The sequence below is a fragment of the Suricata suricatta genome, chromosome 8, assembly GCF_006229205.1.
Source record: "Suricata suricatta isolate VVHF042 chromosome 8, meerkat_22Aug2017_6uvM2_HiC, whole genome shotgun sequence".
Lineage (NCBI taxonomy): Eukaryota > Metazoa > Chordata > Mammalia > Carnivora > Herpestidae > Suricata > Suricata suricatta.
In genome coordinates, this window is record NC_043707.1 from 33200932 (window position 1) to 33225308 (window position 24377).

A 24377-nucleotide genomic window follows, 5' to 3' on the forward strand; every position below is an offset into this window, starting at 1 on the left:
TCCCTTTTTAAGGCTCACCAATAATCCATGGTATGGAGAGACTCGATTTTGTTCACTTACTCATCCACCGATGGACTCTCGAATAGCTCCTACCTCTTGGCCACTGTGAATGATGCTGCCACGAACATGAATGTGAAAACAGCTCTCTGAGATGCTGCTTTCAGTGATTTTGGACACATGTCCCTACAAGTGAAACTGCTGGGTTGTATGGTAACTCTTATAATTTTTTGAGAAACAATTACTGTTTTTAACGTTTTGCTGTTGATCAATGTCTGGGCAGCACACTTAACTTAACAGCAGCTGTTGGCTCTGCACTGCCAACGAAAGCTGCTGGTGGGGGTGAGGAGCCCCTTCCAAACGTCTGGCCTCTAGTGAACACTCTCTCGTGATGACCTAGGAGGCCCACACAGAATGTTTCAAGGAGTCCTATTTGTTGAATGGGTGTACAAGTTTAAAATGAAGGTTTTATTTGTTAACTCTGGAGGGCTATATGCATAATCCTCACGTGAGATCTAAAAGTACTGGGTAAAAACTATATAAAAAGAATGCTAATAAAAAGCATATAATTCTCATATTTACATAAGGGGCACCTGGGTGGCTCAGTTGGTTGAGTGTCCCACTTTGGCTCAGGTCACGATCTCATGGTTCGTAGGTTCAAGCCCTGTGTCGGGCTCTGTGCTGACAGCTCAGAGCTGGGAGCCTGCTTCGGAATCTGGGTCTTCCTTTCTCTCTGTCCCTCCCCTGCTCACGCTCTCACTCGCTGTCTCTCAAAAATAAACATTTTAAAAAATGTACAATGACAAAGAATCTTGTCAATTCTGGCTTTTTTATGGTAATTGTAAAGGAGCTGTTTGTGTACTTTGTAATGTGTGAGTTTCTTTATAAAGTAGGTTAAACTACTACTCCCAAAAAGAACAAGCAGCTTTGTGAAAAAATGAATTAGAATAGTACTAAAACTAAACCCATCGCCTGAACCACTCAGAAGACAACTGTAAGCTGAGCATCCAGAAGCTTTCACTGTTCCCAGGAAAAACAACAACAATGCTAATAAAACTTCTAGGAATAGACAGAGGATGAAGAATAGAAAATGCCAATATATAAGAGATAGTTGGGTTTTTTTAATGTTTGTTTATTTTGAGAGAGAAAGAGCAAGTGTGTGAGCAGGGAAGGGGGCAGAGAAGACAGGGAGAGAGAATTGCAACTAGGCTCCACACTGTCAGCACAGAGCCTGACACGGGGCTCGAACCGACAAACCGTTGAGATCATGACCTGAGCCAAAACCAAGAGAAGGACGCTTAACTGACTGAGCCACCCAGGCGCCCTGAGATAGTTTGATAAACCACTGTGATGAACCCGGAAACGTGGCATTTCAAGTACATATGCTTCCTGCTGCATCTCTGTTGTGTTCACTCAGGAAACGTGTTTTGATTGTTATTTATAAAAAACATCAAGTGCTTAGGGACCCAAAAGAGCCACCATAAACTGTCCCAGAAAATGACAACTCTGGCCGCAGACTTGTCTCCTCACAGAGACACAAGACCATAGCCCTTCTCAAATGTGCTGCACAAGAATCCCCCGTCACAATGGTCAGCCCGAGCCAGACTAAGAGCAGCAGTCCTCATACTGTAATAACCGAGGGTCATAAATATTATGACTGATAATACTGAGATACAACAAAACATAAATGCAATAAAATAACCAGAAATGTCATCAGGTACGCCTTCCTCTTAGTTCTCATGCCTCCATTCAATAGTTTATTGGGCTAAGTAACAACGGTCACTTGCCCGCTCCTGCTCCTGAGGAGGCCTGGAGGACAGGGACCGAGTGCTCCCTCCAGACCCACAGATCCCGTGGGAAGCGGTCTTCCAACAGCAGGTGTTCAACAAAGAAGCAGCCTCGATGGCGGGAGAAGAGGTGGGATCGGGACAAAAAAGCAGGCAGGATTTCACTTGTCCTCAAATGGAAGGAAAGCTCTATGAGGTCCCAGCTTCTTTGGAGGAAGGTTAAAATATTAATTTTAGGGACACCAGGGTGGCTCAGCTGGTTAAACGTCCGGCTTCGGTTCAGGTCATGATCTCACAGTTCGTGGGTTTGAGCCCCGCGTTGGGCTCTGTGCTGACAGCTAGCTCAGAGCCTGGAGCCTGTTTCAGATTCTGTGTCTCCCTCTCTGACCCTCCCCTGCTCGCACTGTCTCTGTCTCTTAAAAATAAATAAAAACCATAAAAAATTAATTTTAGACTTAGTCAATTTAAATATGCATGTCGCAACGACCAGTATAATCATACCAAAAACTAGGAACAGTATCTAAAATCCAAACTAGTAGGTGGGAAAAACTAACCCCATCCCCAAAAAATGAATCCAAAAGAAGGCTAACAAAAAAATAAAACAGAAAAATTGAAACAGGTAGGTAGGAAAAAAAATACAAAACAGGTACATAAAATTCCAAATATCTCATAGATGCAATAAGGATAAATGGGCCACATGTTCCATGGTAAGTGATCAAGACGGACAGATTAACAAAATTTTAACAATAAGCTATTTTCAGGCAATGTAAACCATAAGATTCAGACAAACCAGGCAAATTCTAACCAAAAAAGGCTGGGATAACTATATTAGTATCAGTAAAGTACAGACTTAATCCTTAGTATGTTTTTAATCTTAGAAAGAGTCTCTTCATAATAACGAAAGCTTAAAATTACAAGACATTGTATCAATTCTAAATTTGTATCCTTGACACAACATTCAAAGTAAATGCAACTAGAATTATAATGAAAATCCGTAATCAGAGCAGATTCTACTGTACCTCTTAATAACTGACAGAAAACGGACTCAGACTCCTCTATCAACGCCCTCCCCAATCAGAAGGATACAGGAGACTTGCACAACCTCATAAACTTGACCCAGAAGACCAAATATACGAGAACATACATACACAGAATATATGAGAACATACACCCCCTCCCAGCACCTACAGATAACAACTGACCCGAGGGTGAAGATGGACACACCTGGAGCAGAGCTGACGCAGGAGAGGAGTGGGGACCACTCTGCTCTTACCAATCACTGAGATGTAGGGGTTACTCTGATAGAATCCAATGAAAGCTAATATATCAAGTTTATTAATTTTTCTTTGGAATTAATTATTACTGCCAATGAGAGTAATATTCAAATCGAACTTTGGAATTAAAACAAAAATCCACAATGGCTACTGCCCATTTTGATTTTGCCAGCTGAAAATATAGTCTGAACTAATTGAGGATTTATCTCCATGCACCCCCACTTTTCTGTGCATGATCTCAATGGCTTCATGTTCTGAAAACTAAGACGATGCAAAGAAATAAACCAAAACCTAGCTTTTCAAAACAGGTTTACAGGAACTTTTCACATATAAAAACTGTACAAACATAGCTTTTGCAACTTATAAATCTCAGTGAGTAACACTGTCATGTTAAGAAGTGAGGCTATTAATTTTGGGTTAAAAAATCATCTAATTATTTAAAAATATAAATGGCATGTACATTCACTATTTGAAAAACCTGACAGGAAGATGACCTTGCTGGGAAAGGGGCCTCACGCTGCCTAGCTGAGGTCAAGACACGAGCTCACAGAAGGGCAAGCCTTGATCCAAGCTCTGGCTCGGGCACATACTTGATAAACAACATTTTCTCAATCTCCGTGAGCTTTAACCATATAGAAAGTATAGATAAATATGATTAAATGAAGTGCGTGCAAACAGCTCCGCACAGGGAGGGAGTGTAAAAACAATACTGACATAAGTGTCTGTCAGTACTGTTTTCAACAGGTAATGACTTAGCACATCCTAAAGCTTTTAAAAAGGGGACACAAGTGAAAGTGGTCTCTCATCCAGCATTTCTATCTGTCAAAAACGTTCTAAATGTTTGGCCTTGAATTTCCACTAAAAACTTACCAGGTCACAGAACTCAAACACCAGGAGATAGGGAATTGCTTCTACGCATTGTCCCACACACTGAAGAATATTTGGATGCTGAAGAACACTGGGGAAAAGAAAAGTCATAGTGTTTGTTCATCGGGGAGCGAGCGAGTTCAATTGTCCAGACAGTAATCCAAATTTCAACGTTCCCCACGACTTAAATATCATACACTGCAAAGTTGTTTTAAACACCTGATTCTCAACAGACCCCAGACTACGTTCACAAAACACATCGTAAGGTTTACTTACTAGTAGGGTTCGCCATTTTTCAGAAAAGTGTCTTGTTCCTTTGGGCTCGCGCTCGCTTTTAACTCCTTCACTATCACTCTTGCTACACTAGTGCCCGTGTAAATCTCTCCAAGGAGGACCTAAAATCAAAGAACAGTTTTTCATTTCACTTCCATCAGAAGGGTAAAGGAGCAGCCCTCATTTATCAGGAAATGGAATCCAGGAAAATAAATTAAGCAACAATCAGAATGCCCTCTATTATGAAAACACTCAGAAAAAGCTTGTGAAATGAAAATGTTTTCCTTGTTTTAAATTGTTTATTGGATAGTGACAGCATTCATCTATGTATCCTGTTTCTTTTCCATTTATTTTAAAAAGGTACAGAAGAATAACTCATAAGTTCAGTTCACACAGAACTCAGATGCTTCTCCAAACACGTCAGCTGGGTTTTATTATTTTGTCTCCTTCACATAAGAGAAAGTAAAGGCACAAATGGCACTGTACAAGCATACTATCATATCACTGCATGGGAACGTTAAAAATCTATGGCATTACAATTATTCCAGATCTTTATCTTGTACCAACACTTCATTTAAAACAAAAGAGGAAAATATGCCACTAAAATGAAGAGAATACAAAATGAATGAAAACAAGAGCACACTACAAGTGGAATACCAAATATAATGCTGGGCAATACAGAAGTGTTCCAAAAATACAATATTTAAGATGGAAACGACAATGAAGCGGAAGTTTTCACTTCAAGAATGATCAAACCTGAAAGCCTTCTTTTTGAAATAGTTTTTAATATTTTATCAAGTAGATTAAATTTAATGCCCTGGAAAATAAGAATAAGACTGTGAACAGCATGTATTATGTTTATTAAGGAATGTAAGGGCAGAAAAAGAAACAGAACAAGAAATCCTGATAATTAACCAAATCATATTCCTGTTTTCAAATAACTACCCTGTACATCTATCATAAGCCTGATACTTATACCAATTCCAGAAAAGATCAGGATAATCTTGCTGTTTCTCTCCACCACCACTATCATCATCCCTGGTCTTCAATGTCAGCAGAGACAATTCATTCAACATCTTGACCTCTTAGGTTTTTTTTTACCTCACTTCCAATACTCTCTTCTATTATGACCCCATCTTGGCAAAAAAACTCCCACAAGTCTAGACCTAGCTAATAATTGGACCATGTGCCCAACCCTGAATTTTAGATGTTTTTATTTTTGAGAGAGAGAGAAAAAACATGAATGGGGGAGGGACAGAGAAGGAGAGGGACTTAGGATCCAAAGCAGGTTCCATGCTGTCAGCATGACAGAGTCCGAAGTGGGGCTCAAACTCGTGAACCATGAGATCATGACCTGAGCTGAAGTCAGACACTAACTGACTGAGCCACCCAGGTGTCCCCCAAACCTTGAATTTTAACTTCTCCTTCTGTACCAGTCCTCTGATTTCCAGCTCACTTCAACCATCTAACCCAACAGGCGCACAACTTGGCCTCCAGATCCATTCACGATTGCGGTGCTCCACCACCCACCCAACCAAGAGGCCGCCTCCCCTCCCTGGCAGTTGAGGGCCCATGATCTTCCACTATCACTACCCCCTTCACCACTCTTGCTGAGGGCTAGGAGCTCAGCCAAACCCCAGTCCTGCTTACATTCAACTATCTGCCCACAGTAGTAACATCAACTGTAGACAAAATCCACATACCCAACCACGACAACCAGCCTCTTTTCAAATTTGCGAGGGTCCTCAGCATTCCTATCCTCCTGCTATGTTCCCTAGTTGATGGATTTCCCAGAAGGATTTTTTCACATCTTCTCTACCTGTTCAAACTCCCAAGGTGTCTTTTTACTCCTCCCTTTCAAATCGGCCTCCTACTCACTGAATAAAATAACCAGAAGTGGACTTCTCCATTTTACACCAGGACCTACATCCACACGTGGTTTTTATTCCCATTTCAGTAGAAAGCCTGCAGTATCCCCCCTTTTTCTCTCCTGTATTATCACTTTCTCCCCTATAGCATAAAGAGGCTAAAATAGTTACACATCCTATAAAAAGCAAAGCAAACCAAAACAACCTTCCCTTGGCCTTTGGATGGTCCCAAACAGCTCGTACTCCACATCTCTTCTCCCTTTTACAGTAAAACCTCTCACTCTCTCTCTTGCACCTACTGCGTGAGGACTTGATCCCTGAATAGCCTCTTTTGACAATACCACGGACCTCAGGTGGCCAAGTCCCACTTTTCCCAGTCTTCTCTTGGTCTGCCAGCAGCATTCACCACCATTCATCTTCTTGGGTCTCCTTCTTTCCAACCCTCAGAACAGCCCACTCTCCTGCACCACCTCCTTCCCACTGGCCAATTAACTCAGTTCCCATCACCAGCTCTTCCTGACTGTGCTACGGCCCCCCCCCTCCCCCGCCCCGACCAGACCCTCAGGGCTGTGTCCCTGTGCCTCCCCTTCTTCCCCATGTTCACGGTCTCGGTGATTCTATATAGTCTCTCCCCTTTGAATTCCACCTAACAATCAGTTCTCCCAAATGTCTATCTTTGGCCTGGACTGTTGCCCTTGAACTCTAGATGTGTATTTCCAACTGCCTCCTGATCTCTCCATTTGGATGCCTACGAGCCATCGCACACCCAACCTATCCAAAAGCAAGCTCCCGACTTCCTCTTCCTCTTCCATGCCTGCTTCTCCTTAATCTTTCCCGGTTCACTTGACAGCAATTCTACTCTTCCCACCAATCAGGCCATAGGCAGCCGTCCTTGACCCCCTTCTTCTAGGTTCCACATCTTATCCATCCCCAGTCCTGCACACTCTTACTTGAGAATCCATCTTGGCTCACACCACTTGTCACCACTCCGTGCTATCATCCAGGTCCAAGCCTGCCTGCACCTTGCCCTTATGTCTGCAGCAGCCTTCTAAGCAATCTCCTCGCTTTCCCCTTGGCCTTCTCCAACATAACTACCGACTGATCCCTGTAAAGGGAAGCCAGACTACATCACTCAGGTCTCGGACACCCGAGTTCTCTCCCATCTCACTCTGTGTCAAAGACTCTGAGTGCATATACTGTCTCCCATCACCTGGCTCCCACACACCCCTCTAGGCCTATTTACTGTCTGATCCTCTCCTCTCGTCCCCCCCCCCCACCTCCTCAGCTAGAGATTTAAGCTTTGTTGGGGAAAGGGTTCTCTCTTGTTTGCTGCTATATTCATAGACTCCACGCAGGTCAGACCTCCCCCCATCCTCTCCCACACTGTACCCTCTGTGCCAAGAACAATGTGTGATACAGAATAGGTTTTGCTATATGGCTTAGAAGATTCAGTGACTAAAACAGTCTGGATGATGTCAAAGACACAGGACTGACAAACAGCTCTGATGGGAAGACAAGATGCCTAATACTGAGCACATACGTCTTGTTGTGACCACCCTGCTGACTAGGCAGCCACCACTCGGGCAGGAACCTTTTACCTGAAATGACAGCTAGCTGTGTCATGGAAATCGGTTCTAATACAACCATTACTTCAGAACACCCCGTGGTAAAAGGATCAATAAAGCACTGTTACTATTAGTCCCTTAACAGGCCAGGAGAAACAGAGAACAGTTCTTTGTCACGGTTTTCACTCTAACAATACTGTGCACCAACAAGTGTAAAGTGGTTTCAGGATCACAAGAAAGGGAGGAAGCAAGAGAAGAATGAAAAAAAATAATAATAATTTGACTTGAGGGGGATAAAAAGCTTCCAAAATTCCAGTCTCTTTTCCCTTCTTACTGTTCTTATGCCAACAATTATAAAAGCATCTGCTATATAAATAAAAGACCTTCTTGGAAAAATGTACCCACTAGAAATGTTGAAGCTCATCTTTCTGGGGGGTGGGGGGGGGCCAGGACATAATGAAGAGACTCAATCCCTACCATAGCGCCCAAGGGGAATGTGAAATGTCACACAGTACGATTCTTAATTAGCTTTAAATTCTAAACACTATTACTAGAAAAGAAAAAACAGTAAACACAAACACTTTACCTTTCCAAACCAGCCATTTCCAATTTCCTGTATATAGTTTAGACTGTGGCGGGCAACTTGAGACTTCAAACCTTCTGTAGGAAAAAGAACATAAAAACTATGTGTGGGCATTTAACTGAAATAAAATAAGTATTAAATACATAATTTAAAGTACAAACATAAACATAAGATTAAAGCTTGTTAGCATGAAGATATAAAATAAAGGTAGAAATAAATCATATCACTTTCAAACTAACATTGCCAAAATGGTTTCATGTTTTAAGACTGACAATATTTTTTTTGAATGAGTATCCTACCCTGATTCTTCAATACTTTGCACTGTTTACTTGTTTTGTTTGTTTGAAAGAGAGAGAGACAGCGCAAGCGTGCGTGCAAGCAGGGGAGAAGCAAAGAGAGGGAGAATCCCAAGCAGGCGGCATACAGCACAGAGTCCACCGTGGGGCCTGAATTCACGAACTGCAAGACCATGACCTCAGCTGAAATCAGGAGTAGATGACTAACCAACGAAGCCACCCACATACCCAAGCACTGTGTTTTCTGGTCTAACCTACTCTACTCTCACTACTGATCACCATCCTATTGGCTTTTACTTAGTCCTTAGTTCCAAGGTAGAAATGAATATCTTGTCAAAAGCCGTCCAGTGTTGATCTTATCAGAATTCTGGAAGACAGTCAAAGATTTACAGCAACCAAATCAAACCAGGAAAAAGGCCACTGAAACAGGGTACAATTTCTCTGTGTCTTTAATTTATCATAGCCCCACCCACTCCCAGCCTCCCCCGGCAGCAGCAGTCTTAATGACAACACAAGTTCCAGTGAGAGCACAGTGGACCTTATCGAGGCCCTGGGAACTGTTTCTTTTTACCAGAGGTTTCACTGAAGGACGGCCACAAGCGGCTTCCCTTGGTTTCACCAAACTCAGAACTCTATCAGGATAGAGTGTTCCTCAGAAACAGTGAAAGCCAAATGGACAAGACACTTCCACCTGGGGCAAAAAAAAATAACAACTGAGGCAAACAATAAACATGCTGAAAACTTTAGAAGAAAAGCTGGGGACTGAGATTTGCGGGGACATGGGGAGGGCTTTGAAAAGCTACTGCAATATTTGAGGAAAGCTTGAGAGCCCCTGCACACTCAGGAAAGGACACACAGTAAGAAGAATATAACTTTCACCTCCAGTCAGCCTTTACACCCCACACAAGCAGGAAGTGAGGACTCCAGCAGAGCTGTAAGTGGCCTGGGTAAGGAGTGGTCCAATGCAGAGCTCATCAGCAAAGACCCATGGAGTACTTTTTTTCTTTTTCTTTCTTCTGTGCACATGTCATTCAAAATGTCCAGTTTTCAACAAGAAAAGTACAAAACATGTAAAGAAACAAGAAAATATGGCCCACTCACAGGTACAAAGGAAATGTAAAAGCAAGTATCCCTGAGAAAACAGATGGTGGCCTTACTAGACAAGACTTTAAGTCATCTTAAACATGCTCAAAGAGCTAAAGGAAATCATGGAGAAAGAACTAAAGGAAACCAAGAGAACAATGTCCTAATAAGTAGAGAAGATCAATAATGATGATACAAATTAGTAAAAGGAACCAAATATAAATCTGCAGCTGAAAAGTATAATAACTGAAACAAAAAAATTCACTTAAGGGGCTCAACCACAGATGTGAGCAGACAGAAGAATCAGTGAACTTAAAGCGAGTTCAAATAAAATTATCCAGGCTGAGAGGTGGAAAGAAAAAGAATGAAAAAACAATCAATGAACAAAGGCTAAGGGACTCGTGGGACACCACCAAGTGGACCAACACAAACATAATGAGAGTCCCAGAAAAAGAAAGGAAAGGGTCAGAAGGATATTTGAAGATACAGTGGCTAACAATATCCCAATTTGATAAAAAGGCATGAATCTACACATCCAAAAAGTTCAACAAAGTCCAACTGAGACAAACTCAAAGAAACCCACATCGAGATGCATCATAATGAAACTGTCAAAAGCCAAAGATGGAGAACTTTGAAAGCAGCAAAAGGGAGCACCTCATCACATATAAGTGATCTTCAATAAGATAAACAACAGATTTCTCACCAGAAACCATGGAGGCCAGAAGGCAGTTGGATGGCACATAAAAAGTGCCAAAGGAGAAAAACCGTCAACCAAGAGTTCTACATCCGGCAAAATTGTCTTTCAAAATGAAGAAGAAATGAAGACATCTCCAGATAAACACAAGTTTAGGGAGACTGCTACCACTACACCTGTCCTACAAGAAGGACACTAAAGCCTAACTGGAAGCCACATGAACAAATAAAAATCACTGGTAAATATAAAAGCAAGCATTATTGTATTTTTCATGCGTGTATACTTTTTATTTCCTACACTATTTAAAAGATGAACACATAAAAAATTATAAATCTATGTTAATGGGCATACAATGTATGAAGATGTAATTTGTGATAACATAAAAGGACGGGACTGAGTTGCGGAGTTTTTATATGGTATCTAAGCGAAGTTGGTTATCAACTGAAATACGATTGTTAAAATTTAAGATAACTGTAATCCCCAAGAAAATATCTACAAAACATAAACAAAAGAAAATGAGAAGGGAATCAAAATGGTACACAACATGCACATATAAATCCCAATGGCCTATTTTGCAGAAATGGAAAAGCTGATCCTAAAATTCACATGGAATTGCAAAGGACTCTGAATAGCCAAAATGATCCTGAAAAACAAAGTTGGAAGACTCATAAACTTCTCAACTCCAAAACTTAACACAAAGTTACAATAATCAAAACAGTGTGGTACTGGCATAAGGCCAGACCATAGATCAATGAAATTAATTGAGTGTCCCCAGATAAACCCACACAAATACGATAAATTGATATTCAACAAGGTCCCAAGACAATTCAGTGGGGGAAGAACAGTTCTTCAGAAAAGATTGCTGGGGCAACTAGCTACCCGCCTGTAAGAGAACCAACCTGGACCCTCACCTCACACCATATGCAAATGTTAATGCAAATTTCAAAGCTAAAACTATAGAGGTCATATAAGATAACACTGGTATAAATCTTCATGATCTTGAGTTTGACAAAGGTTTCGTTAACACTAAAAGCACATGCAACAAAAGGATAAAACAGATTAACTGGACTTAATCAAAATTAAAACCTTCTGCTTAACAAAGGACCTTAATGAAAGAATAAAAAAACAACCAACAGGGAGAAAACTATGTAAATTGCATCATTATTATGAAGCTATTATAATTATGACAGTGGGGTGCTGAAACAAGGAATTGACAAACTAGTGAAATGGAACAGAAAGCCTACAACAGACCCATACACATATGGAACTAAAAAAGCAGGGAAGGGGGGCGCCTGGGTGGCTCAGTCGGTTAAGCCTCTGACTTTGGTTCAGGTCAGATCTCACGTTCGTGGGTTCAAGCCCCGCATCAGGCTCTGTGCTGACAGCTCAGAGCCTGGAGCCTGCTTCCGGTTCTGTGTCTCCTCCTTTCTCTGCCCCTCCCCCTCTCATGCTCTGGCTCTCTCTGTATCAAAAATAAATAAAAAACATTAAAAAAAATTAAAAATAAACGAAAGGAAAACACAGTGTCTGTAATCTTAAAAAAAAAAAGCAGGGAAGGAATGTGAGGGCTGCTCAGTGAATAAGCTGAGAAAAACACAGTAATCTATTAAAAAAAATTTTTTTAAAAACCAACCTCATGGATTCCCTAATAGTATACCCAAAAATCAATTCAGGATTGACTATGGATTTAAATTAACAGTCAAAGCAAAACTTTAAAACGTTGTAGAAAAGTAAAGTATCATTTTGACCACAGAATGGAAAAAGATTTCTTAAGACATAAAAAGCACTAACACACATACACACAAATTTGTAGAAATTAAAAAAAGAGACTGCAAAATTCCCAGCTTAAAAGGCTGTTAAATTTAGCTACATTAAAACTATGAAACATCAAACAATTCTATTTTGTGTATATTTAATTTTTTTGGTATACGTTTTGATTTCTTCATTTTCTATTTCCATACTTACTAGTTATTTTCTTAGTGGTTACCATGGAGATTATAAGAATCTAGTTTGAACGGACACCACCTTAGCTTCAACAGCAGCAGCACAGACCATCTGAAACCCACACAGCAGGAGTGTGCACAAGCATGCGCCTTGAGGAGGGGGAGCTAGCAATACCCTCCAAATTATAAACACATGCACTCTGTGACCAGTTTTGAAAACTTACTCTACAAATACATCAGCCCAATGTCAATGCACAAACCTTTATTTTCAATGGCATAAGATTAGAAACAGCCCAAATATCCATCTCTAGGAAACTGGTTAAATAAACTGTGCTTAGTCCATACAATTTCAGTAGTATGAACTTTTTTTAAAGGTTACTTATTTTGAGAGAGAGAGAGAGAGAGTGAGCAGGGGAGGGGCAGAGAGAGCAGGGACAGAGAATCCTAAGCATGGTCTATGCTGACAGCAGAGCCCGATGTGGGGCTCAAACTCACAAACCATGAGATCAATGACCTGAGCCAAAGTTGGGTGCCTAACTGACTGAGCCACCCAGGTGCCCCTTAACAGTATAAAGTTAGAAGCAGGAATCAATAAGCTCTCTTCATGTAAACAGAAATAGCTCTAAGGCGTATCTGTTAAGTAGTTAAAAAAAAAAAAAGGCAGCATTTTTTATGAAGCCACCTATGAGTGAAAAAAGTGTGCTGGGGGGAGGCAGCAGGTAAATGGGAATATTTACATCAAGAAAGTCCACAAAGATGCATAAGAAACCAAGAAGAGTGGTTAGGTACAGAAGCAGGGGGTAGGAGCTGAGGTCAGGTTCAAAGATTAGATACTTTTCACTGTATGTACATTTTTACAGTTTAGCTTTTGAACTGTATATTATCTATTCAAAAAATAAAATACATCTTAGAAAGGAAAGAAAAGGAAAAGGATAGAGTTTCTAACAGACTTGCTTTGTTTTGAATATGCGGTGTACTTTCTTCACTTAATATGTCACAAGTATCTTTCATCGTTTTACAGGACTATATAATACTCCACTGTGTGGACTTACCATCCCTTAACAAGTTCCACAGTGACAGACATTCAATGTTTCCCCTTCGACACTGCCGAACAGTGCTGCAATCAACTCCTTTGTAGATATTTATTTGCCTACTGACCTAAATACGCTACTAAAAGTGGAATGGCCAGATCAAGGGTAAGCATGGATACATGCTGTCACTCTACCCGTGGGAAAGAATGTCTCTCTCAATTGACAGTCCTGCTAGCAGTGAGCATCCAAGTGCCTGTCTCCCACACATACGCCTCCCCGCAGTGTCACCCAGTGTCCTTTCTTTTCCTTTTTGTTGAACTATTATCATCGTTTTTCTTTTTAATGTTTATTTATTTTGAGAGAGAGAGAGAGAGAGAGAACGTGAGCATGAGCAGGGGAGGGGCAGAGAGAGAGGGAGACACAGAATCCAAAGCAGGATCCAGGCTTTGAGCTGTCAGCAGACAGCCCGTCACAGGGCTTGAACCCACCAACTGTGAGATCATGACATGAGCTGAAGTCAGTGGCTTAACTGACTGAGCCACCCAGGCGCCCCAAGCTGTTATCTTACTTTAAGTCTGTATTTCTTTAATTAATAGTGAAGTTCTTTTTTTTTATTGGCCATTTGAATTTCTTTTCATGAATTTCTCCTTTTACAACCCTGACCTATTTTTGCCTACTGAACTGTTAGTCTTCTTATACATTTGTTTGTAATCTTAATATATAGTAATATGTAACAAAGTTTTTTAGACATTTTTTGCAGTTTACAAATATTTTTGCTACTTTGCCAAATTTGTTGACGGTATATTTTACAATGCAAAATACTCCATTTAATGAATCAAATTTGCCAATATTCTCCTTTACAGTTTCTAAATTCAGTGTCAAGCTTGGATAGGCCTCTTCTATCCCAAGATCATAAAAATATTTTGGAACTATTCTATGCAGAATAGTCTCTATGCAGAGAAATTAAAAGTAATTTCTTCCTATTAAGAAGGAATTACGGGGTCCCTGGGCGGCTCAGTCAATTAAACATTCAATTGTTAATTTTGGTTCAGGTCATGATGTCATAGTTTATGAGTTCGAGTCCCACATCAGGCTCATACTGACAGTGCAGAGCCTGCTCAGGATTCTCGGTCTCTGCCTCTCTCTGCTGCTACCCCAATTGCACGGTCTGTCTCTATCTCTCAAAATAAACAAATAAACTTAAAAAGAAAAAAAAGAGCTTTAGAATAGAGGGCACAGAAACGCAGAGAGGTCTGTGAACATAAGGAGGATGGCTGTGCTGTCACCACCATTTCTGCTGTGTCCACTACGTTGCTCTCGTCCGTCCCCACTATGTCTTGAACAGAAGTCATCAGGCTCTTCTCTGTGGCGCCTTCTTGCCCACAGTGAGGGGTCAACATCCTCTGACTTGGGGGGAACCAACCAGAATGCCTCTCCCAGGGTTTCCAAGGAGAGAGAACACTCCTCTCTTCCGGAGTAAGCATATGAACTTGGAACTAGCAGCAGTCACGCTCCGAGCTGAGGAAAGAAGCTGGTGTGTGGGATTTAGGCCGACACACAAAGAGGAGAGAAATGAAGGATGGACAAAAGGCGTGATAGTGTCCAAGTTCCGGGCTCCAGTTGTCTCCAAGGTCTGCCTCACCTCTGCCCTTCCCATCGCCCAGTTCCAAGCGTCCAAAGAGTCCCCTTTCTATGTACACTGATCTGAGTCAGGATTCTATTATTTGAAATTGATTCACGGGCATGAAGACTCCAGGATGGCAAAGGCCCTAGAGACTTCTCTCAGGGCTTCCTTTAAGTATAAAGGAAAGCCTATCACCACATAAGCAAAGACAGGAGAAAATCTTTCCATTTACAGACACATGTACTTAGGTTACTCAGGTTATCCCCAGGATATCCCAATGTCAGACTTCTTTTAAATTTCACTATTTGGGTCAAGGTAAGGGTATTATTATTTACAAAAATTAAAGGTAAACACTACGTGTTAGTTTTTTAATGTTGCCAAAACTGCCAATACTAAATTTACCGAACTTGACAAATGTTTTCTATGAAAGGCACCACTGTGTCCTGTCTCGCCAGACTTTCCTTTCAGTCATGCATGCCTGCGGCAGCACGATCTTCCATGGGCTACACATAGCCCCACGCCTGCGCCGCTGTGCGCAGCACCACGAGGGACAGGAATGGCGGCGCCTGATGGATGGAAGAACCTTCTCTCCCAGGAGCCTCAGGAATCCCCAACTCGTGAATAGCTAGTATTTCTGTTTTTCAACAAGAATTCAACCAACCTCTAACCAAACCTCCCTTGCAGGATGAAAAGTCAATCCAATTAACATATTCAAATACACCGTCCTCCCGAACTCAGGGCAGCCCCGGAAAGAGGCCAGCGCCCTACTCAGCCGGGCAGCCAGGAGAGCAGCATCAAGAAGTAGGAGAGAAGCCTCTCCCCAAGTGGAGGCCAGGAGCTCCATGGGAGAGCAGATCAGGGATCAGAGGCGGCCAGTGTGTTCTCACAGCAGATCTAGGGCCCAGAAGGGAAGGGCTCAGCTTCTGCAGGCAGGAGAGGCCCCACCACAACTGAGCCTCTCCGGCAAGCAGAGAGGGGAGCAAGCAGACGAGACCGGCGATCCAAGTACTTCACCATTAGCATCAAGGCTCTGGCTCTCACCTCTCAGAAATGATCCACGAAAACGTGACGCCGAACACAAGCCCTTACCTACAGAAGGCTGGAGCCGTGAGGGAGCTGGTAGTGAGATATTTGGTACTGAAAGTGTGAAAACTTCTGCTGGGGACTGAACAGAGGGAGTGTCTTCTGCTGGTGGTGTGAAATCGATCTCATCATCAAAATTATCTTCAAATTCCTAAAATAAAAGATGATTGGTATTATATCTTATATAAAGCAGTTTGAGAGCAACTATTAGAATATATATGCTAACATGTGAACATTCACTCACTCATCTGAAACATGCTGCCTTGGGCCCTCCCCCCCAGTTAGCACCGACTTAAGTAAAGAGCATCTGTCATTGTGCTCTCCAACACCAACCAGCAGAATAAATAAGGTTTAAAAATAAATTATATATACTTTATATTAAACTTTTTCAGCTGATAGCTTGATGTTAAATGCAAAATTATCTAAAATGACCATGGAACTTCAAGTGGGAACACAGAATAGTGTTTGAAATTTTACTCGTAAGTTACTAGAGCTCATGTTATTCTTTTTTTTATTCATTTTCACAGATCCCTTTGCATGCTGAATCAAAACATTCATTTTATTTTAAAACTATATACACATTTATAATTGCATTAGAATTGCCTTCTACTATGATTTCAACCAAATTAAGGACAGCTAAAGACTCCAGAAAGATATTTTTGAGGAAGTCCTAATTCTCTGCAAAGAGTAACGAAGGGAGAATTACTAAACCAGGGAGGCAAACCGCCAGGGTGTGGATGCTGGTCGGTGTGACACTGCAGCACACGAAGAATGACTGGTTTGGTAGAGACAGCAACTTTACAACTGAGGCGCTCAGACGGGGGTGAACAACTTTTCAGGGACTCCGTTCAGCAGGGAGCTGCCCTGACTCTTTGCTATCATCATTCCAGTGAGCTCGGTCTACCCTGGTGTCTGTGTGAATTTGACGTTCATACAGACGATGATCAAGGTCATTCATTTGCTCGCATAATTGATGAGTATCACCCCACCAAGCACCACAGCAGAAGCTGAGACCAGATCCATGAACAAGACGGTTGTCCTTTCCTCGAGAGAAGATCCTTCTTTTCCTTTTCTGCCACCTGCCCTTGCTGCCCCCACTAAGCCCCTGAAAGTTGTAAGGGTTGATTTCTCAGATATGACACATATGTCATCTCATGCATGCGAGAGGACATGACTGTCACAAATGTCACCTTTGTGGTCAAATGCATTAGGGACATTACTGCTACTTTCAATGGGGAGGGCACAGGAACAACGAGGTACCAAACTTCAACCTGTGAGGCACCTCTCAGTGGAAGAGCTTTGCTCAGTTTCCCCTTTGGACATTCCTAAAGCTTCTCTCATTTAAAAAGAGTTTTTATCCATCACTCCTATTCAAAAACAATGCCACTCAAAAGTCTGGCAGCAGCATGATACCATTAGGCAGCCGATGATTCTAAAGACTCAGAGAGGTAAAACAGCATAATAAAAAAAATAAAATAAAATAAAAATAAACGGGGCTTGTGAGAAGCCTGGGTTGCTTTTCTAGTTAGGCCAGCCACTGCCCAGGCAGTCGCTTCCTTTATCAGGCGGTGGGTGGCCTCCTGTTCTGTAGTGTGACTTCCAAGGGCCAAAGGTCTGTAACATTGCAGTTCTAAACCTAAAGGTGTGGACATGCATCCTTAGTCACGACTTACACAGCTGAAGAGGATCCTCTACACACTGTGGTCCCAGGACCACCTGTACCAGAACCACCTGGGAGCCTGATTAAAACACTGCTTCAACCTACATCAGAATGAACTCCTGGGTCAATACTGAAACCCAGTCGGGTGGGAACAATCTAAGGCAAGAATGAGGCATTGTAACACATGAGAGAGACTGGATTTCTGTTTCAGCAACACTGATCAGACTTTATCTTTGTCCCCAAAAGACAAGGTGTCTGTACACCATCCCTTGGCAACAGTGACAGTCAAGGGACAGAGGTTCTGCCCACCCCGTGCCCCCACGTGGTATTCATCAAGTTCCCTCGGAGGCGTCTGCAGCGATCCCAGGGCCTGGGCACTGATGTTGTGAACAAACTAAGCCCTACATGTTTAGGGCAGAATCTTCTAAAGAAAATGGCCTGCGCTAGTCTTTTCCTCCAGCCTTCCTGATGTGCAATGCTAGCATCGAGCCAAAAGGACAACACATCTCCTCCTCTCTCAGAGCTGCTGTCAGACTCAAGGTAAAGAAAACACTGACAGGGATGAGGCTCTAGAAATAAGGCTGATGTGTCCAAGGAAAGGAAGCTTTTAGCTAGAAGACAGCTTTTTCCCTCCCAATTTGAACCAGTGGCCCTGAGGGCCCTAGGGACAACTCCAGGACAAGAAGCAGGGCTCCGCATTAAGGATCATTTTCTCTGCATGCCTTCCTTTTGTACACCAGCAGGCACATGGTACAGTCCAGAGCAGACAGCCCTGCTGGTTGCTGGCAGATTCCACACATGTGCAGCTTTACCACCACCAGCCCTTCTACAGTGTCCCCCCAACACACATACACACACACACACCAGAAGTTATAATTTGTAGGACTCTTCTTTCTCCCCCTCAAAGAACTCGGGGGTTCAGGTAAAATGAAAGAAGCGGTTTCTCACACATAAAACACACTGGGCAGGGGTTCCATGGCCTCAATAATCTTAACAAGCTCAAATTCACCAGCACACAAAAGCTTAGGGGGAAATATCAGCCTGTTCTTCCTTATAGGCTTTAGAGCAAGTAAATTCAATCATACTTTATCCTCACTTAGTGAAAATTAAACAGGCAAGTGGTTTTTGTCCATGATGCTCTAAAGCAGGGTCAGCAAACTGCAGCCAGTGGACCAAACCCAAACCACTCATTGTTGTTAGGTTTTACAGCCACAACCATTTGGTTTCATCTTTCGTATCTCTATCAGCGCAGCACTGCGACGGCAGCGCTGAGGCGCCTTCACAGAGACCGCACGGCCCACGGTATTTACTATTCACAGCGGCAGAATATATTCACTACGAGGCCCTTACAGACAAATTTGGCCGGCCCCTGCTCCCAAGAGGCTGTGATATGCGCTCTATTGATCAATGTATCAGAGGATGATTTTTAAACATCCCCCCCATCTGTGCTCACCTTGAAGTCTATTTCTGGGTCCTTACAGCAGGATACGCAGTTTGCAATTAACACTATTAGTATCATTAAACTGCACACAGACAGGATCACAAAAGAGGAGGAAACTTCTGCTGCAGGTGCCTCCCCTGGAAAGAGAAATAACTAATATTAACAACACGGACATTCCAAAGTCAACTTTAGTTTGCAAATCAACATATTTTCTACCCAATATAAATGGGACCAAGAGTTAAGAAAATAATGCCTAGATGCTCAAAATAAAGCAGATTATTAACCCAGGATAAGAAGTCAAGGTTTTTGTTTTGTTTTGTTTAACGAACATGGAAACCACCTGATATCTACAGAGGAGGTGCAGAGCCCCTCCGAGTGCTGCCGCACGCCCTTCACACAGCCTCTACTAACACCAACACCGTACACCCCACAGCCCAGTTATCAAAACGAAGACAGGAACATGGGTCCGCACTACTAACTGACTTCCAGCTTCATTCAGGTCTCACGGGGTCCGCCACGTCCTTTTTCTTCTCCAGGCAACAACCCAGACTACCAGCGCTGCGCTCACTCATCTCGTCCCCTCCGCCGCTCCAGGCTCTGACCTTCCTCAGTCTTCCCCTGTGTGTTCTAACTTAGACACTATAGAAGAGTGTTGGTCAACATTTTGTAGAATGTTCCTCAGTGTGGGACGCCTTATCCTTTCTGCCTGATGACAGGACTGAGGTTACACATACATGGGAAGAACCTAGAATATCACAGGACAAACTGCCTTTCTTGTCACAGCACTGGCATAACTGATTCCCAGTGCCATGAACCCTCATCTCTTGGCCCAGGTGGTTTCTACCAGGTGTCACCACTGAGAAGTTAATACTTTCCCCCTTTACATATTCCTTGAGAGTGGGTCACCAAGTCCAGGGCACACTCACAGAGAAGAGGATTTAAGCCGTACTCCTTGAAGGGATGAATGCTATAGAATCTATAGACATATCTTACAACCACCACAGTAATTAATATTCGGGAGACGCTTTGAGGCTGTGCAAGTATCCTGCGGCTCCCTAAAGTTTAACACACTTATTTTCACATCTGTCATTGTGTCTTACCTGCAGCAACTACCACCAGGATGTTCTAATGGGTGATCTCCTATTGCCCTCATTCCTTCTACATGTATCACCTGGAATTCTTCCATAAGATCATCTGTCTCTTCTCCCTCAATTATTTGTCTGGCTCTTTATTTAGTTATGGACTCACAGATACTTATTTTATAGTCTTTGGGTTATAATCCATCATTAACATTATTTTGTAGCTCAAAACATTCCAGTTTTGGCCCTGGCAGCTTTTTCAAGTTGACTACTGGGTCCTCTGGACATGACCCATCTTTCTTTTCTCCAACACTTCCTCATGGAAGCTCCAGGCTTTTCTTCCATTTTCCCAGCTCTCCAGCTTTAGAGTCAGCCACTTCTCCAAGGAGCGTGGTCAGAATAAGAGCTTTCTACAAGAGCAGAGGTCTGCAAACTACAGCCTGGGGCCACTGCTTTGCATGGGGGTGGGGGCGGGGAGGGGAAACTTGAACTTACAATGACTTTTACATCTTTAAAAGAAATTTTTTTTTTAATGCTTACTTTTATTTTGAGAGAGACAGAACGTGCGCAGGGGAGGGGCAGAGAGCAAGGAAGACACAGAATTTGAAGCAGGCTCCAGGCTCTGAGCTGTCAGCACAGAGCCCAGTGCAGGGCTGGAACCCACGAACTGAGATCATGACCTGAGCTGAAGTTGGAAGCTTAACCGAATGAGCCACCCAGGGGCCCCTAGAATCACTTTTACATCTTTAAAGAAGTATTTTTCAAAACAAAATAAAATGCAACTTTACTTTCAGCCAAGAATTATCTGGAACACATCTTATTCAACCAGAGCTACTTGGAAGTGCTGGGGCCAATTATCAAGTTTCACCCAGTGGTGTCTGAGTAAGAAATAAACTAACCCCCACGCCACCCACTTTTTTGAGATATAATTGACATACAACATGCAAGTCCACTGTCCCAGTGCGCAGAGGGGAAAGCAGGGACACGGGTTACAAAACAATGTCACCATTTTCCTGAGGTGAACCTGCAGCCCCTGAAGAAAACAAACACTAGCACAAACTCCTATGTGAGCAAAACCCATTCTTGAATATAAAATGACCTTGGCAAAGAGCAGAGAAGTCTGAGATCAACTGTCACAGAACTAACCCCCTTCCTAGTAACGAGGTCCCTCTGTGAAGGGACAAGGCTGAAACCAGTGTTATTCCACGTGGGACTCAGGCTGGCTGATGCCTTGCTCAAGTCTGCACTTAAAAATAACACGAGTTGACCAAAGCATTAAGGTTCTGCAGGTTCTAAACCAATAAAAATCTAAAAGAGAGGAAAATCCATACTTCAGACACCGAAAGTAACTTGGCAATTCCTCTCAAAGTCCACTGTCACAGAGAGCAAGCCCTCCCTAACCAGACACCTGCGCGCATGTGGACAGCTAAGTGCAAGGGACGCCCCAGAGAGTCAGCTCTCGGTGAATGGACACCTGGAAGGAGGGCACCTCCTCTCTCCCTGCAGCTACCTGTTCTCTCTCCTCCAGCCAGGCCTCCACTTCCCACTGGTATTCACTCTTACAACTTTGTTGTTTGTGCTCCCCTGACACATAATAACGATTAAATACGACTCCTGAGGCTAATACAGCAAAGCACGTTCATATACACTGTACTTTATTGATTTTTTAAGATGCAGTTTTTGTCCAACCACATCTTAACACACCTAAATGTCAGGGGCATCTTGCACATGAAAGAAAGCTGGTTTACACTGGCATTTCTTCTTTCTTAATGGCATAAAAATAAGGATGTGTCATAATCCATCGTATCTGAGATTTGATAAAACACACTATCATTCCATCCAATCATCACGCCACCTCTGAGGGAATTCGACCAGCTCCACATCACACATGAGGACGATGATCAGCCCAAAACAAAATGGGAAAGCGGCGGGGCCAGACTCTGGGTTCAGGGGTGGCGAGAATAAGTCCCCCTTGCTTGTTTTGCTTCAAGGGGGTTAACTTTTAATTCATAAAAACAGCCTAAGTACCCTGAACCAAAGTCCATCGTTGCTGATTAAAAGTTCATACTTCTGGGGCTCTCCTCCAAACTCCACAAGTAGGTATGAAATTACTTTTTCCCTCTTCTTTCACCCATAATTTTTTATGATCACATACCATCTATTTATTATAAAATTTGATCAGAACTGCCTGAAGGCCAGTTCAATTATCTGATTCACAGAACTATCATCTGTGAGTCATCAGGTAGGCATGAAAAGTCAGACTCCTGCTACAAATCACTCATTAGAGGAGTTTCGCCCTACCTCGAGAGCCTGCGTACTTCCGTTAAGACACCGCAGGAGTGTCTGCTCTCCCATACTCCCGATTTCTTCCATTTACGTGAGGTCTACCCAACCTCAGTGTCCACCAGGGCCATGGAAAGGCCTCTACAAATTACTGCCAAAGAAGAAATTCACTAGGTAGGCTCAGGAGGAAATGTTTACAGCTGTACCACTTTTAACAGTATTTTATTTACTGAATTTTTCTTTTGATCAGTCCAAAGCAGTGTGCTTTAAAAAGAAACAAAAAACTCTACATACCAATGAAGGAAACACTTCCGTAAAATGAAGAAATCAAACCAACCTGTGGTAGGCTGGAAGGTGGATGGGTTTGCACAAACCACCAAAGAGTAAGTAAATTCTGGACGTGAGGAACTACAACTAAAATCCCCAAGCCCCAGACGTTATAACTACAAACCGAGCCCCCAGAAGGTTCCTGAGTGCAACTATTGTATCAGGAAACAAGAAGAAAGACGGCTTTCCTCCAACAGTCTCGGCCGCCGCGTTCAGAAACACGTAACGCAAACCAACAGCCAACAATAGCAAATCAATAACCACAGGAGAGCCTCCCCACTTGTAGGCTGCTTCCCCGATTACAAACCGAGAACAAGGATAATTAGAGGTTTGGAGTAGTTAGTATGCTTCCCCAAGACACTGATTAAAAAATAATTGGCATCTCTAAAGCACATTCTGTGAGTTTTCCTTATACAGTTTTTAGACCATTTTAATAGATATCTAGCACTTGATTTAATAAGCAGAAAACCTAAGAAACTCTAAGAAGTGGGTACACATTATCTGTTTTATAGACAGGTAATTTGGAGAATGCAATTTCTTGGCAATGACTCAGAGTGAAGTCAGGAGGACTACCTGATTATTAATTCAACCATTACAAATCCCTGCCTAGAACCTCAATCAGAACTTGAACACACATGTAATTAACGAAAGAGTTACTTGTGAATCCATTTTTGGATTAAATAAATGTTTAAGGTCCACAGATAAAAAGAAATGATATGTGCAAATCCATTAGGGACTGAAAATGCTGATATTTTAATTTTGTTATTCCTTCTTCAGTCACTAGCTGACATGCCTTTACAGGGACACTTCCTCATATTTACTGTTTGGTTATCCAGTGGCAAATTCAAAACCCTCTAATCCCAGGACTGGTTTCTTTAGCCACCACTCCCGTCCTGAGACTATTTAGAGCCCCCTCACGCCACCTCAAGAGTCACTTCATTTCCATGTATTCAGGTGTGTTTGAAAGGGCCTTATTATTAATAAGAGATGCTCCTATAGCCTCAGCACTTGGGAAATTCCAAGGGTTTCAGGAGTTCTGTACCAGGAAAGGGGACAAAAACCAAACATGCATCTCCTATTCTGTCACAGATTCGTTTATACCTTAGAACAAGAATCGGGAGACTGTAGAGGAAATCTGGACCGCTGTTGGTCTGGGTATGGCCACTAGTGTAAGAATGGCGTTTACATTTTTAAATAGTTGTTTAAAAAATAATATTTCATGAATGTGACATTTTAGATCAACAGCTAAATGAAAAAGACACAACCAGACATTATGTGCTGTCTGAGGGGAAAATACTCTACCACCTACTAACTAGTACCACCAAAAGCAAACTACAATAATACAAAATACCAGCCTGTATCTGACCAATCCTCTAAATCTAAACAGCAATTTATAGGAAATAAAGAGAATCATGGAACATATACACAATACCATCACAAGAATATAATCAGCAAAACAGAGGCTATGAGAAACACTAAGGAGGAAGAGCTGCTTTGTGAGAGATGGAGAAGACACTGAGAGAGCTTTTTTTTTTTTTTTTTTAAATGTTTACTTATGTTTGAGAGAGAGAGAGAGAGAGAGGGAGACACAGAATCTGAAGCAGGCTCCAGGCTCTGAG

The 24377-nt window shown here is 42.3% G+C and overlaps 1 protein-coding gene across 3 annotated transcripts in view; it reads right to left on the minus strand.

Annotated features, from left to right (window-relative positions):
• Positions 1–24377, minus strand: part of LMTK2 (lemur tyrosine kinase 2) — a 77518-nt gene that overhangs the window by 39041 nt on the left and 14100 nt on the right. For 2 of the 3 annotated variants that reach the window (XM_029949938.1, XM_029949935.1), the window contains exons 2-6: positions 19082–19206; positions 15975–16119; positions 8218–8291; positions 4202–4320; positions 3929–4016 (exon numbers count right to left, since the gene is read on the minus strand). In XM_029949938.1, coding sequence (XP_029805798.1) covers positions 3929–4016; positions 4202–4320; positions 8218–8291; positions 15975–16119; positions 19082–19206 — 551 coding nt within the window. The remainder of the gene's footprint in view (positions 1–3928; positions 4017–4201; positions 4321–8217; positions 8292–15974; positions 16120–19081; positions 19207–24377) is intronic. The other variant, XM_029949937.1, reaches the window with a different exon arrangement.